Below are 16837 nucleotides of genomic sequence, written 5' to 3'. Positions count from 1 at the left end.
AAAGATATAGTAATAATGGAAAAGTTCGAGATAAAGTGAGAATTACCCAAATATGACATACAGACATGAAGTGAGCATTTGGTTTTGGAAAAATGGTTCCAATAGACTTGCTTGATGCAGGGTTGCCACAGACCTTCAATTAAAAAAAAAACAACAACATAGTATCTGTGAAGCATAATAAAGTGAAGCACAACAAAACGAGATATGATTGTAGCAAACCAAATCCAACAGCATATGAAAATAATTGTACACTAGGATCAAGTGGGATTTATCCCAGGTATGCAAGGGTGATTCAACATAAGAAAATCAATTAATGTACTACAGCACACTAACATGATGGAGGGAAAAAAAACACATGATCTCCATTGATGCAGAAAAGGCATTTGACAAAATCCAGCATCCCTTCTTGATAGAAACACAGAGAAATAGGAATAGAAGGAAACTTCCTCAACATGATAAAGTGCGTATATGAAAAACCTACAGCTCACATCATCCTCAGTGGTGAAAGACTGAAAGCTTCTCCTCTAAGATCAGGAACAAGACCAGGATACCCACTGAAAACACTGCTTATTCAATGTTGTTTTCGAAGTTCTAATCAGAGCAATTAGGCAAAAGAAAGATATAAAAGGCATCCGAATTGGAGAGGAAGAAGTAAAACTTCACTATTTGCAGAGGACATGATCCTATATACAGACAAGCCTGAAATATCCACAACAAAGTTGATGGAGCTAATAAATGAATTCAGCAAATTGGCAGAGAACCAGATCAACATGCAGAAACCAGTAATGTCTCTGTACACTAGTAATGAACAGTCAGAAGAAGAAACCAAGGAAAAAACATTCCATTTACAATAGCAACTAAATAATCAAATATGTAGGAATAAATCTAACCAAAAATTTAAAGGCCTTGTACACAGAAAACCACAAAACATTGGTAAAAGAAATCAAAGACCTAAATAAATGGGAGGACATTCGGTATGATAATTAGAAACCTAAATATTAAGATATCTATTTTACCCGAAGTCATTTACAGATCCAATGCAATACCAATCAGAATTTCAACAGCTTTCTTTGCAGAAATGGAAAAGTCAAGCATCAAATTTATCAGGAAAGCTAAGGGGATCCAAATAGCCAAAGCCATCTTGAAAAAGAACAAAGTTGGCAGACTTACATTTCCCAATCATAAAGCTTATTACAAAGCCTCAGTAATCAAAAGAGCCTGGGGCTGATGCAAGGACAGACATATAGACCAATGGAATTGAACTGAGAGCTCAGAAATCAACCCTCACATTTATGGCCAACTGATTTTGACAAGGCTGCCAAGTCCACTCAATTGGGAAAGAACAGTGTCTTCAACAACTGGCTTTGGGAAAACTGGATGTCCATATGCAAAAGAATGATGGTGGATCCCTACCTCACACCATTTACAAAAAATAACTCAAAATGGATCAAAGACCTAAATATAAGAACCTGAACTATAAAAACAAAGAGAAGCATCTTCAGGATCTTGTGTTAGGCAATGGTTTCTTAGACTTTACACCGAAAGAACAAGCAAGAAAAGAAAAATAGATAAATGAGAACTCTTGAAAATAAAAAAAATAATTATGCATCAAAGGACTTTATCATGAAAGTAAAACAACAACCTACATAATGGGAGAAAATATTTGGATATATACGATAAGGGTTTAATATCAAAAATATATACAGAACTCCTATGGCTCAACAACCAGAAGACAAACAACTCAATTAAAAATGGGCCAAGATTTGAGTAAATATTCCTCCAAAGCAGTTACATAAACGACCAAAAAGCACATGAAAAGATGCCCACATCATTAGCTGATAGGGAAATGTTAATCAAAACCAAAGTGAGATACCATTTCAAGCCCATTAGAATGGTTATTATTTTTTTTTAATGGAAAATTTCAAGTACTGGAGAGGATGTGGAGAAACAGGACCAGTCATTCTTTTTTTCTTCTTTGCCTTTTTGATCTGGTCTTTATTCAAAATGAAGTGTCCAAAGTGATTTGACTTTTACGGAATAAGCAATTCAGGCAGCAGGCTTCTTTTCTTCTGTGGTAGGTTTCTCTTCTGCCGGCTTCTTGGTGGCTGCAGCCTTCTTTCCCACCAAGGCTTCTGCTTCTGTGGCTTCTCACCACCAACAGCCTTCTTTCCTCTCTTCCCCACCACGGGCTCCTTGCCTGGAACCCCCTTCTCTCCGATTTGGCCTCTGGTGCTGCTGCAGCTTTATCCACCCTAAGTTTGCGATTCCTCACCTGGCAAAGAATCGTGTTTTGGTGCGTAGTCTTTTGCACAGGGATTTAGTTTCAACATGATTCTCAGGTTTTCCAGCAGGTTCTTCTTTAGAACTCTGCGATGAATCTTCTTGTGTGGTGCTTGGAGGGCTCGTTGGAACTCTGGGCTTTTCACGATTCTGCTAAGGTCTGTCTTTGTCATCTTGTGAGTGGAAAGGCTGTAGTTTCTCGTGAGGGAGGCGGCTGTAGCCAAGTGCCATACAGGGCACCTAACTTGCAGAAAGCACTTTCACTCCAAACACAGAAACGACCCACATGCCCACCAGGCGCACATTTCACATGTTCAGTTTGCTCACATTAAGCAGAGTAATTCCAGGGGTGTTTCTGAAAGCCGTGACAATACCACTGTCCGCATTATAGATGACGCACGGTCCCCTGGATGTATGTGACGATGGTGTCTCATTTTGTCCTTGCCAGCTCTCATTTGCTGAGAGGCATAGATTTTTTTGATATCACTCCAGGCCTTAAGTTTCTTAAGATGCAAAACAGCCTCCTTGGTCTTCTTGTAGACTTCAACTTGATCTTCCACTAACAAAGGAGGTTCAGGAACTTCCTCAATGCAATGACCTTTAGACGTGACCAGTGCTGGTAAGGCCGAGGCAGCCAGGGCAGGGCAGATGGCATATCGCTTTTGTGTTACTTACGGTGCCATCCACGCCATGTTTTGGTTGGTACAAACTTGCACCCTCCGCATCACATATTTCCAAAAGCACCCTGGCCAGATCGGTGAGCCCCACCGCCGCAAACTTGGGATTCAAGCCACAGCTCTTTTATTTATTTATTTATTTTTATTGTTTTTTTAAATATTAAATTCAGTTTTATTGAAATACATTCACACACCATACAATCATCCATGGTATACAATCCACTGTCCACAGTATGATAACATAGTTATGCGTTCATCACCACAATCTATCTCTGAACATTTTCCTTACATCAGAAAGAACCAGAACAAGAATAAAAAATAAACGTGAAAAAAGAACACCCAAATCATCCCCCATCCCACCCCATTTGTCCTTTAGTTGTTTTTTTTTTAATCTTCATTTTATTGAGATATATTCACATACCACGCAGTCATACAAAACAAATCGTACATTCGATTGTTTACAGTACCATTACATAGTTGTACATTCATCACCTAAATCAATCCCTGACACCTTTATTAGCACACACAAAAAAATAACAATAATAATAATTAAAGTGAAAAAGAGCAATTGAAGTAAAAAAGAACACTGGGTACCTTTGTCTGTTTGTTTCCTTCCCCTATTTTTCTACTCATCCATCCATAAACTAGACAAAGTGGAGTGTGGTCCTTATGGCTTTCCCAATCCCATTGTCATCCCTCATAAGCTACATTTTTATACAATTGTCTTCGAGATTCATGGGTTCTGGATTGTAGTTTGATAGTTTCAGGTATCTACTGCCAGCTACCCCAATTCTTTAGAACCTAAAAAGGGTTGTCTAAAGTGTGCGTAAGAGTGCCCACCAGAGTGACCGCTCAGCTCCTTTTGGAATCTCTCTGCCACTGAAGCTTATTTCATTTCCTTTCACATCCCCCTTTTGGTCAAGAAGATGTTCTCTGTCCCACGATGTCAGGTCTACATTCCTCCCCGGGAGTCATATTCCACGTTGCCAGGGAGATTCACTTCCCTGGGTGTCTGATCCCACGTAGGGGGGAGAGCAGTGATTTCACCTTTCAAGTTGGCTTAGCCAGAGAGAGAGGGCCACATCTGAGCAACAAAGAGGCATTCGGGAGGAGGCTCTTAGGCACAATTATAGGGAGGCCTAGCCTCTCCTTTGCAGCAACCGTCTTCCCAAGGGTAAAACCTATGGCAGAGGGCTCAACCCATCAAACCACCAGTCCCCTATGTCTGTGGTCATGTTAGCAACCATCGAGGTGGGGCAGGCCAATACCCCTGCATTCTCCACAGGCTCCTCAAGGGGGCACTACATATTTTTTTCCTTGTTTTTCTTTTTTTTTTTTTTTAACTTTCCGTTCTTTTTTAAATCAACTGTATGAAAAAAAAATTAAAAAAAAAAAACATACAATAAAAGAACATTTCAAAGAGACCATAACAAGGGAGTAAGAAAAAGACAACTAACCTAAGATAACTGCTTTACTTCCAACATGTTCCTACTTTACCCCAAGAAAGTTACCTAATATAGCAACATTTCTGTGAACTTGTTCCTACTATATCCATCAGAAATTAACAGACCATAGTCATTCCTGGGCATCCCCAGAACGTTAAATAGCTTATCTGTTCTTCTTGGATTATTGTTCCCCCTTCCTTAATTGCTCTCTATTGCTAGTTCCCCTACATTCTACATTATAAACCATTTGTTTTGCATTTTTCAAAGTTCACATTAGTGGTAGCATATAATATTTCTCTTTTTGTGCCTGGCTTATTTCGCTCAGCATTATGTCTTCAAGGTTCATCCATGTTGTCATATGTTTCACGAGATCGTTCCTTCTTACTGCTGTGTACTATTCCATCGTGTGTATATACCACATTTTATTTATCCACTCATCTGTTGAAGGACATCTGGGTTGTTTCCATCTCTTGGCAATTGTGAATAATGCTGCTATGAACATTGGCGTGCAGATATCTGTTCATGTCACTGCTTTCAGATCTTCCGGGTATATACCAAGAAGTGCAATCGCTGGATCGAATGGTAACTCTATATCTAGTTTTCTAAGGAACTGCCACACTGACTTCCAGAGTGGCTGAACCATTATACAGTCCCACCAACAATGAATGAGAGTTCCAATTTCTCCACATCCCCTCCAGCATTTGTAGTTTCCTGTTTGTTTAATGGCAGCCATTCTAATCGGTGTTAGATGGTATCTCATTGTGGTCTTAATTTGCATCTCTCTAATAGCTAGTGAAGCTGAACATTTTTTCATGTGTTTCTTGGCCATTTGTATTTCCTCTTCAGAGGACTGTCTTTTCATATCTTTTGCTCATTTTATAATTGGGCTGTCTGTACTATTGTCATTGAGTTGTAGGATTTCTTTATATATGCAAGATATCAGTCTTTTGTCAGAGACATGGTTTCCAAAAATTTTTTCCCATTGAGTTGGCTGACTCTTTACCTTTTTGAGAAATTCCTTTGAGGTGCAGAAACTTCTAAGCTTGAGGAGTTCCCATTTATCTATTTTTTCTTTTGTTGCTTGTGCTTTGGATGTAAAGTCTAGGAAGTGGCCGCCTAATACAAGGTCTTGAAGATGTTTTCCTACATTATCTTCTAGGAGTTTTATGGTACTTTCTTTTATATTGAGATCTTTCATCCATTTTGAGTTAATTTTTGTGTAGGGTGTGAGGTAGGGGTCCTCTTTCATTCTTTTGGATATGGATATCCAACTCTCCCAGCCCCATTTGTTGAAAAGACCATTATGACTCAGTTCAATGACTTTGGGGGCCTTATCAAAGATCAGTCGGCCACAGATCTGAGGGTCTATCTCCGAATTCTCAATTCCATTCCATTGATCTATATGTCTATCTTTGTGCCAGTACCATGCTGTTTTGACTACTGTGGCTTTATAATAAGCTTCAAAGTCAGGGAGTGTAAGTCCTCCCAGTCTGTTTTTCTTTTTTAGAGTGTCTTTAGCAATTCGAGGCATCTTCCCTTTCCAAATAAATTTGACAACTAGCTTTTCCAAGTCTGCAAAGTAGGTGGTTGGAATTTTGATTTGGATTGCATTGAATCTGTAGATGAGTTTGGGTAGAAGTGACATCTTAATGACATTTAGTCTTCCTATCCATGAACATGGAATATTTTTCCATCTTTTAAGGTCCCCTTCTATTTCTTTTAGTAGAGTTATGTAGTTTTCTTTGTATAGGTCTTTTACATCTTTGGTTGTTTATTCCTAGGTACTTGATTTGTTTAGTTGCTGTTGAAAATGGTATCTTTTTCTTGAGTGTCTCTTCAGTTTGTTCATTTCTAGCATATAGAAACATTACTGACTTATGTGCATTAACCTTGTATCCCGCTACTTTGCTAAATTTGTTTATTAGCTCTAGTAGCTGTATTGTCGATTTCTCAGGGTTTTCCAGATATAAGATCATATCATCTGCAAACAATGACAGTTTTACTTCTTCTTTTCCAATTTGGATGCCTTTTATTTCTTTGTCTTGCCAGATTGCCCTGGCTAGCACTTCCAGCATAATGTTGAATAACAGTGGTGACAGCGGGCATCCTTGTCTTGTTCCTGATCTTAGAGGGAAGGCTTTCAGTCTCTCACCATTGAGTACTATGCTGGCTGTGGGTTTTTCATATATGCTCTTTATCATGTTGAGGAAGTTCCCTTCAATTCCTACCTTTTGAAGTGTTTTTATCAAAAACGGATGTTGGATTTTGTCAAATGCTTTTTCAGCATCTATTGAGATGATCATTTGATTTTTCCCTTTTGAATTTTTAATGTGTTGTAATACATTGATTGATTTTCTTATGGTGAACCATCCTTGCATGCCTGGAATGAACCCCACTTGGTCATGGTGTATGATTTTTTTAATGTGTCTTTGGATTCAATTTGCAAGTATTTTGTTGAGGATTTTTGCATCTGTATTCATTAGGGAGATTGGCTGGTAGTTTTCCTTTTTTGTAGCATCTTTGCCTGGTTTTGGTATTAGATTGAAGTTAGCTTCATAAAATGAGTTAGGTAGTGTTCCATTTTCTTCAATGTTTTGAAAGAGTTTGAGTAAGATTGGTGTCAGTTCTTGCTGGAAAGTTTGGTAGAATTCCCCTGCGAAGCCATCTGGCCCTGGGCATTTATTTGTGGGAAGATTTTTGATGACTAATTGGATCTCTTTGCTTGTGATGGGTTGATCGAGGGCTTCTATTTCTTCTCTGATCAGTCTAGTTTGTTCATATGTTTCCAGGAAATTGTCCATTTCCTCTACATTTTCCAGTTTGTTGCCATACAGTTGTTCATAGTATCCTCTTATAATTTTTTTAATTTCTTCAGGATCTGCAGTTATGTCACCTTTTTCATTCATTATTTTGTTTATATGGGTCAGTCTAGCTAGGGGCTTGTCAATCTTGTTGATCTTCTCAAAGAACCAACTTTTGGTGATATTTATCCTCTCTATTGTTTTTTTTGTTCTCTATGTCATTTATTTCTGCTTTAATCCTTGTTATTTCTTTTCTTCTACTTGGTTTAGGATTGGTTTGCTGTTCATTTTCTAGCTTCTTCAGTTGATCCATTAGTTCTTTGATTTTGGCTCTTTCTTCCTTTTTAATATATGCATTTAGTGCTATAAATTTCCCCCTCAGTACTGCTTTTGCTGCATCCCATAGGTTTTGGTATGTTGTGTTCTCATTTTCATTCGTCTCTATGTATTTAGCAATTTCTCTTGCTATTTCTTCTTTAACCCACTGATTGTTTAGGAGTGTGTTGTTTAACCTCCAGGTATTTGTGAATTTTCTAAGTCTCTGATGATTATTGCCTTCTAATTGTATTCCACTGTGGTCAGAGAATGTGGTTTGAATAATTTCAATCTTTTTAAATTTATTGAGGCTTGTTTTATGTCCCAGCATATGATCTATTCTGGAGAAAGTTCCGTGAGCACTAGAAAAAGTATGTATATCCTGGTGATTTGGGATGTAATGTTCTGTATATGTCTGTTAAATCTAATTCATTTATCAGATTGTTTAGATTTTCAATTTCCTAATTGGTCTTCTGTCTGGTTGATCTATCTATAGGAGAGAGTGATTTGTTGAAGTCTCCCACAATTATTGTCAAAACATCCATTGCTTCCTTTAGTTTTGCCAGTGTTTGTCTCATGTATTTTGTAGCACCTTGATTGGGTGCATAGACATTTACGATTGTTATTTCTTCTTGTTGAATTGTCCCATTTATTAGTATGTAGTGGCCTTCTTTGTCTCTCAAAACATCCCTGCATTTGAAGTCTATTTTATCTGAGATTAATATTGCTACACCTGCTTTCTTTTGGCTGTAGCTTGCATGAAATATTTTTTTCCACCCTTTCACTTTCAATTTCTTTGTGTCCCTGTGTCTAAGATGAGTCTCTTGTATGCAACATATTGATGGTTCATTTTTTTTGATCCATTCTGCCCATCTATATCTTTTAATTGGGGAGTTTAATCCATTTACGTTCAACGTTATAAACATGAAGACGTTTCTTGAATCAGCCATCTTATCCTTTGGTTTATGTTTGCCATATATATTTTTCCCCTCTCTCTATTAATATCCTTTATTGTACCCATACCGAATCTCTTTACTACTGAACCTTTCTCCAAATCTCTCTGTCCTTTCTTTGTTCCTCTGTCTATAGGGCTCCCTTTAGTATCTCCAGCAGGGCAGGTCTCTTGTTAGCAAATTCTCTCAGCATTTGTTTGTCTGTGAAAAATTTAAGCTCTCCCTCAAATTTGAAGGAGAGCTTTGCTGGATAAAGTATTCTTGGTTGGAAATTTTTCTCACTCAGAATTTTAAATATATCGTGCCACTGCCTTCTTGCCTCCATGGTGGCTGCTGAGTAGTCACTACTTAGTCTTATGCTGTTTCTTTTGTATGTGGTGAATTGCTTTTCTCTAGCTGCTTTCAGAACTTGCTCCTTCTCTTCCGTGTTTGACAGTGTGATCAGAATATGTCTCGGAGTGGGTTTATTTGGATTTATTCTATTTGGAATTCGCTGGGCATTTATGATTTGTGTATTTATGTTGTTTAGAAGATTTGGGAAGTTTTCCCCAACAATTTCTTTGAATACTCTTCCTAGACCTTTACCCTTTTCTTCCCCTTCTGGAAAACCAATGAGTCTTATATTCAGATGTTTTATATTATCTATCATATCCTTGAGGTCCGTTTCGATTTTTTCAATTTTTTTCCCCATTCTTTCTTTTATGCTTTCATTCCATTCTGTCATCTTCCAGGTCACTGACTCATTGTTCAACTTCCTCTAGTCTTGTACTATGAGTGTCCAGAATCTTTTTAATTTGGTCAACAGTTTCTTTAATTTCTATAAGATCATCTATTTTTTTATTTAGTCTTGCAATGTCTTCTTTATGCTCTTCTAGAGTCTTCTTGATTTCCTTTGTCTCCCGTACTATGGTCTCATTGTTCATCTTTAGTTCTTTGAGTAACTGCTCTAGGTGCTGTGTCTCTTCTGATCTTTTGATTTGGGGGCTTGGGCTTGGGTTATCCATATCATCTGTTTTTTTCTTATGCTTTATAATTTTCTGTTGTTTTTGGCCTCTTGGCATTTGCTTAACTTTATAGGCTTCTTTTAGGATTTGTAGACCAATTGAAGTCCTTATCTCTAATTTGTCAGATCTACAGCTTCGTGGAGTACACTTTCTCTAACTAACCAGCAGGTGGTGTCCACGAGCCACCTGTTCCCCTCAAGCCAGTTCTCCCCTGCTTAGCCTTTATGGTGAGTGGGGGAGTGAGTCTTGTGGGGTCCAATTGGTGTACCAAGCTTGCGTGTGTAGTTGGTGTTGCCTGCCCTGTATGTGGGGCGTGTTTCTGGGCAGTCGGGGAGGGGGGTTGGCTCTAACAATCAAATCTCCCTGGTGATCCTGGAGTTTTAAAGCTGCTGCAATAGTCTAATCCTTCAGTTCAGTCCTGCCACAGTTTGTCTCTGCCACTGACCCACAAGTCCTTGGTATTGGCGTATGGCTCCTGAGACTTGCAAGTGGGCCCCTCTTCCAGGCTGTGCACCCCGGGTCCTCTGTTGAGGGATGACTGTGCTATGTCACAGGTGAGTGCCATCCCCCCAGGGCAGTTCTGGGCTGCTGGGCTGTGTAGGGAGGCTCCCAGTCTGCTGAAATGATGGCTGAATGGGGCTTTGTTAATTCACACTGCTCCACCTTCCCAACTCTGGGACAATCAGCTGAGGTTGCAGGGAAGGCTAATGTCCACGCCCAGTTTTGTGGTGTGTGCCTGTTATTTGAAGCACTTCCGTCACAGTGGGTTGTCTGGGGCAGCTCTGGGCTATGGGGCTGGCGATGGGCAGGAGTGTTTCCTGTCCACCAGGATGGTGGCTGTGAGCGGACACCCCCCTTTTCTTGGGAAGTTGTGGTGTTTAGTGAATTTTCTCAGCCACTGGATTATTGCCTTTTGTCTCAGAGCTCTCTTAGTTCTGCTCTTGTCTTGACCTGCCCAAATTGCAAGTCTTTGAGGCTTTCTGTATTGGGCTTCTTAGAGTAATTGTTTTAGAAAAAGAAAAAAGGATTAAAAAAAAAAAAAAAGGGCCCTCCCCACATATCTAATGGGTTATTGAAATGCTAAGAGACAAAGCAATTAGGACCATTAAGGAAAGGTCCACAGGGCAGAGAGATCAGCTTTTCTTCAGGATTTCTGGGCTGGCTGCTCTCAGATTCTCTGGTGTCTGGTCTCAGTCTATCTATGGTTGGAGTTTGGATCAGTAGAATGAGTTTCCGATAAGTGCTGCCACTGCAGTTCTCCCTTCTCCTTCCAGGAGCTGACAGCCCCTCCTCCCACGGGACTGAGCCTGGCAGGGAGGGGTGCGGGTCCCCTGGACACAAAAACTTACAGATTTCACTGATCTCAGCAGTTCCCCGTTTTCATGAGTGTTGTATGAATATGCCCAAAGTCAGATTGCTGTGTGGTGTCCAGTCCACGCAGTTCCTGGCTTTGTACCTACTTTCCTGGAGGAGTAACTAAAACATACAGCTCACCAGTCCGCCATCTTGCCCCACCTCCCTTATCGGTTTTTAAAGTCTTTGTCAGGTGTGTCCACAGTCTGATCTACTTCATTGATGTTTTCTGGATTTGTACCCTCTTCCTTTGGATGGAACATCATTCCTGTTTCTTTGCATGTCCCATACTCTATTGTTGCATACTATATATTTTAATATTTTAAATGTTATCTCTGAGATTTAATCCCTGAGCTGTTTCTTGAGTTTTATCCAGCTAGTGATATGAGTGATTTGAATGTCCGAAGGTAACAAAATCAAACAAACCAATGCAAAAACACCTTTCAGAGGCCTTGTAGGTTGGCTTTGCTTGGCCCTGCGCTCGCCTTCAGCATCCAGACTTCCTATCAGGCAGGTTGGCCCAAGTTGACTGCTGAGTGCAGGTTCTCCCTGTTTTTCCTGGCCGTGCCTTGCCCTGGGCTTGTGCTCACGAGTGGCCTTGGGAGTTCTGTTGACAGGAGCTTGAAGGCCCCTCTACTCCGCAGGAGACAGGCCTCCTCCCTCCCCCAGGTGCTCCCTGCGGGACGTCCAGCAGCTAAGCCGTTGCCCAGGCCACCCTACTCGGCTGTTTCTTGCAGGGCTTTTGTGTCCCAAGCTAGCTTCACGTGGCGGGCACAGGAGAAAGGGGCTCCCAGGTCTGCCTTTCCCAGCCGGAAGGAGGCCAGGGACCCCGAGGGGAGCATCAGCAGCTCTAAGTGCCCCGGGGAGGGGGAGGAGGCGCCAGCAGAGATGTGGGAGGCTCAACCCTGGCCTCTTGAAGCTGTTCTCCTGATTCAGCTCTTGCCGGGTAAATGCAGCCCTTTGACTGTTTTCTGTAGTTCTGTCTTCACGGCTCCTCTGCCGCTTCTCCCCAGGTCGGGTGGAGCAGTGGCCGCCCTCAGAGCTGGGGCCCAGCAGTCTGAAGTAGCTGATCAAAAGCAGTGCTCAGCAACCAGACGGCACAGTCCGGATCTAGGGGGCTGGGTCTTTATAGCCCACTCAGGCACCAGTGAGCTGAGCCAGGGGCCGGGGTTGAGCCCCCCCTGCGGCTGATCTGAGGCTGGAGAATGGGGGGCAGGGGATGCTGCAGAGAGTGAGACTCCGCGTTTGTCACTGCAGTTTTCCAGCCTCTGCCTCCGGCTCTTCCTTGGATGCTGCAGCGTTCTGCTAGATTCTGGATTCGCCGATGTGTTGACTCAGCGGTTCTTGCTTGTGTAACAGCAGTTCTTGTGCAGGGCTGACCCCCAGAGTTCTCTACTTCTCCATCTTCTCGTAATGCCCCTACATGATCCCATTCATGACATGTCCAAAATAGACAAATCCCTAAAGCCAGAAGGTAGACAGTGGTCGTCCAGAGCGGGGGAACAGACCCTGAGTGGTGATAGCTAAAGGGCCCAGGGTATCCCTGTGATGAGATGAAGCCATCCTGTGACTGACCGTGGTGACGGCTGCACAATTCTGAATATACTAAAAACTAGCGAATCATGCCTTGGGAGGGGCTGGGAGGGGCTGGGAGGGTGTAATCAGGTTCGTTTTATGGGAACGTGGGGGCCAGTGGAGAGGGCCCTCGCGCGTCCCTCCCAGGAAAGAGACCCAGGCACACGCAGCAAAGTGGAAACTGACTTTATTAGTTCCTGGGTCCGGACGGCACGAGCGGCTGCAGTGACCCAGGTGTCTCCAGACCCTTGGCCTCGCGCCATCCTGCCGAGAGGGGCTGGGCAGAGTTGGCTGGCGGGAAGGGTCTCCATCGCCGGGTCACCAGGTTGTGGGGAGGATGCGTCCTGAGCCACTGAGTGGCCCTGGGGAGGGGCGGAGCTGAGCCTGTGGGGCTCCCTGGCCTCATCCACGTGGCCGTGGGGAAGACACTCGTGGTGGGTCCCGTCCTGGAGGAGCCTGGGCTGTGCTGGGGCCATGGAACCGGCTACTTCTTCCGCTGGGAGGCCCGAGTGCCGCTGCAGCCTTCAGAGGCTGGGCCGGCAGGCTCACACTTCTCGGGGGCCGGCCTGTGCTTCTCCTCCTTGGCAGGCGGGGCAGCCTGGGGGGCCAGGAGGGCTTGCACCGCCCCGGCAGCACCAGCAGCCACCAGGAGCCCCCAGAGAAGGGCGGGCGCCTCCAGGGGAGCCAGCTGCGTCCGCACCCAGCGCAAGGCCTGGGGCAGCACGCCGCCGGAGCCGCGCGGCCGGGGTGGGCTCCTGTCCTGTGGGGGCGGGAGAGAGGGCAGTGTGCGGGGGTCGCCCAGCCGCCGCCCCCCCTGGCCGACACCTACCTCAAGCCCGAACTGTCTGAGCAGCGTCTCCAGCGCTGGGTCCCCCAGGGACACGGCCGGGAAGAACTCCTCCACCCACTGGCGGCGCCACCAACGGCTGCAGCAGGACGCCGGTCAGCCCGGCTGGACCAGGCCCAGGCCCCAGCACCCCCGCGCCCCAGCCTTACCCCTGCTCCCCGGGCTGCGAGAACCAGTATTTGTAGCGCTGGGCCCGGAGATAGGTGGGCGGCTGCTTGTGGAAGGGGTACCTGATGGGGTCGTTCTGCAGGAGGCGGATCACTGTGGGGAGGGACCGTCAGCATGGCCCTCCCCCAGGCACCCGGGCCGGGTCCCAGCACCCCCACCCCCCCACGGCCTCACCTGGCTCCTTGCCCTGCAGCAGGCGGAGGACCAGGCTTGTGAACCAGGGGCTGTGCGTGTGCGGCCCCAGGGCCGCGAACCACATCTGCCAGTCGAGCCGCGGCTGGTGGGGGGTCACGAGTGGTGGGGGCCGGCTCACGTTCCCCGGCTTGTACATGAACTCGACCTCCTGCCACACAGGGCCGTGCGGACGGCGGTGTCAGCCTGGCTGTCCTGCCCACCACAGAGCCCGCAAGGCAGCGGGGCCAGGCTGGGGGGCTCACCGTCCAGTGGCTGCCATCATAGCTGCCCTCTAGCACCACCTCCGGCCGCCCGCCCAGGCCAGTCATCCGGCGGAAGAGGCCATAGGAGTTGGCCAGCTGCAGGTGCTCCACGGCGCCAAAGAGACGGTGGGCACCCGTCCAGAGGCGCCCGTGGGTGCCCGGCTCCACGTAGGAGTACGGCACCTGCCGGGGGGCAGGGGCTCAGCAAGGCCCCCAGGCACCTCCCACCTGCACCCCAGGGCTACCCACCAGGCTGACTGTGAACAAGGCCACCGTGGCGGAGCCGAGGACGCACAGCTGGACCACAGCCCAGAGCTTCTGCAGCCACCCCTGCACCCGGGTCCACCTGGGGGAACCAGAGGCGGTCAGGCCTGCCGGGCCCACAGGCCAAGCCCTCCCCACCGGCCTGGGTACCTCCAGAAGGCGGCCAGCAGCTCCCAGGCCAGGGAGGCTGCACCCAACCACATGGTGGGCAGCGTCACGGTCTTCAGCCACTGGGAGAACTGGTGGAAGGTGAAGGCTGCGGGAGGGGGCAGCATGAGCGCAGCCCGGGGCCCGCCCTCCGGGGCCCCCGCTCCCTACCCCACACTCACTGGTTTTGGAGTGGATGAAGCGCTGCTCCCAGTCAACCTCCAAGCCAAAGTAGAGGCTGGTGCCGCAGGCCAGCAGCCCGTACACGGCCAGCTCCACCAGCAGGGACAGCACGGCCAGAAGCGCCTTGGGCCAGGCTGCGGGTGGGACGGTCACCGCTGACTGGAGGTAGGATCGGGGTCCACAGGCACGAGTCCCGGGGTCAGAGGGTCAGGGGCATGGGGGGGCTGCAGCAGAGGACATTCAGGGGCCCCTGGGGCTAGAGGAAAGGAGACACCTGGGCAGGCAGAGAGACAATGACAGCCTGTTTCCTGAGACAGGCCGACACTCACAGGCAGGTGCCTTCTTGCGGTGGCCCCGGCCGGGCTCAGTGGCCAGGTGCTGGTCATCCAGGAGGGCCGTGGTGAGCACCAGGGTCAGCAAGTTAAAGAAGTTGTAGTTGCCGGTGATGATAATCAGGACTTGCAGCAAGACCTGGGTGGGGGGCTACACTCAGGGCTTCTGCAGGACCCTGCCTCCTGGACCCTCCCAAGGGCCGTCCCCCACTGCCCCTAGCCACTCCACCTTCTGGTGTCCATTGCAGACAACCCTCCCAGTAGCAGCTCGGGGATTTGCTCTCCTCACTACCCCAAAGCCCCATTCCATCCCCGCTGCTGCTGGGCCTTTGGTGGCTCCTGTCCCGTGGACAGAAGTTCCCCTCAGCTGCCCACGTGGCCCTCCCTGCCGGCTCCCTCCCACGTGCCTGTGGCTGCAGCCCTTCCCGACAGGCCCCACCTTCGTGCCCTGAGCCTGGCGGCCGCTGCCCCCCTGCCCCTATCTCGTGGGAAGCAGGCTGTGCCCATGGCCGAGGCCTGTCTACCTGGGAGTAGAAGGCCGCCAGGCGCAGGCGGCGGATGGGGGCGAAGAACAGGGGCGGCACGGCGATCTCGATGAGGAAGGTGGCCACCACGCTGAGCTTGTGGAGCCACACGGGGAGGTGGTGGGCCAGCCAGGCGGCGGGCGTGGGCAGGCACTGTGTCTCGTAGTGGTAGGTGAGGGCTGCAGAGAGCGGGCGTGTGGTCAGGCTGGGGAGGCGCCCGGGCGGCCCCAGGTCCAGGCCGGGACCCTCACCAGTGAGCCCCCACCACGCGGGGCAGCGGCTGGTCAGCTTCACCACGCCCGAGGCGAACATGAGGCGGAACAGCAGCCAGCGGACGAGCCAGAAGGGGAGGGCTTCGTGGGGCGAGGCCGTGGCCAGCCCGCCTTGGGGGGCCTGCTTGCGGTCTGGGGGAGGCCTTAGCGGGGCCACCAGCACAGCCAGGAAGCCAGTCTCCAGCAGCAGAGAATCCCTGCAGGCAGAGGGGAAGGCACAAAGGGCCCTCCCCATCTCGCAGCAGCCGTCAGAGGGACCCCACTCCCACCCCCACCCCCCACGGCTCCTGGCCCCTCCATCACTCACCACTGGAAATAGAGAAACACCTGGCCCACCTGCAGGGAGGAGAGAGGCCGTCAGGAGCAGGAGTGTGTGTGGAGCTGGAAAGGTAGAGACCAGGGGTGGGGGTGGGGGCTGGGGGCAGCCCCACTTGCCTGGCAAATAGACAGGTAGGCGGCCCAGAGCAGCAGGTAGACGAGGGGATGGCGCAGCCGGCGCAGCAGCAGTGCCCCGAGGCCCAGCAGGGTGCCCAGCAGGCTCAGCAGCTCCAGGCCCTGGGCAGTGTCCAGCCCTAGCCGCGGGGCCTCCCACAGCAGCGTCGGCGTCTCCCACAGCTGCCGCCAGCGCCCCTTGCCCTGGGGCCGCAGCGTCCTCCGCGCAGGCAGGAGTCCCTCGGGGCCGTACAGACCTGTGTGGGGGCAAGTCGGGGCCTGGGACGCTGTCCCAGCAGGTGGGAGCCCCCTCTCCTCCAGGACATCCCGGGTTACAGCCCCTGCCAAGCCCAAGGCCTGCAGCACCCGCTCCAGGTTAGCGCCCTGCCTCTCCGACCTGCCCCACCAGGTGGAGGCGGGATTCCCTCTTCCCACCCCCGTCAGGGTTCTGCCCGCGCCCCTCCGCCCCAGGTGAGAACCCGGAATCCTACGGGAAACGGACCACTGCACCCCCCGACACCCCCGTCCCCGCGGCCCGCAGGACCCTAACCGCCGCCTCCTCCCACGCACGGAGGCCTGCGCTCACTCCCGCCCCTGCCCCCAGACCGTGGGAGGGTCGGGTGGGGACGAGAGGACACAGGGCCCCGGGCGTGGCCCCTCACCCGGGATCTGTGTGTAGAGGGAAGCGAAGGCGAACATGTAGACGGCGGCCACGCCCTGGAGGAAGAGCCGCCGCGGGAGCCGGGAGCCCGCCATGTCCGCTACGCGGCCTGCTGGAGAGAAGCCCGCCTGCCGCCAGGCCCCGCCCCGAGCCCGCCCGGTCCCGCC

The 16837-nt window shown here is 48.7% G+C and overlaps 1 protein-coding gene and 1 pseudogene across 1 annotated transcript; both read right to left on the bottom strand.

Annotated features, from left to right (window-relative positions):
• Positions 1-2046: 2046 nt before the first annotated feature.
• On the bottom strand, positions 2047-12879 carry LOC119541624 (annotated as a pseudogene).
• Positions 12574-16813, bottom strand: LMF2 (lipase maturation factor 2). Its single transcript, XM_037846080.1, has 14 exons — positions 16672-16813; positions 16013-16266; positions 15885-15913; positions 15557-15774; positions 15306-15484; positions 14779-14920; positions 14449-14583; positions 14270-14375; positions 14105-14201; positions 13856-14038; positions 13593-13761; positions 13400-13511; positions 13233-13329; positions 12574-13163 (listed from the first exon to the last, which is right to left on the bottom strand). The coding sequence occupies exons 1-14, from the start codon at positions 16763-16765 to the stop codon at positions 12888-12890; spliced, it is 2091 nt and encodes a 696-aa protein (XP_037702008.1). The 5' UTR covers positions 16766-16813; the 3' UTR covers positions 12574-12887.
• Between the last annotated feature and the right edge of the window lie 24 nt (positions 16814-16837).

Source organism: Choloepus didactylus, chromosome 8, assembly GCF_015220235.1.
Source record: "Choloepus didactylus isolate mChoDid1 chromosome 8, mChoDid1.pri, whole genome shotgun sequence".
NCBI lineage: Eukaryota > Metazoa > Chordata > Mammalia > Pilosa > Megalonychidae > Choloepus > Choloepus didactylus.
Note: the sequence above shows the minus strand (reverse complement) of the source record. Positions and strands in the feature narration are given on the sequence as shown.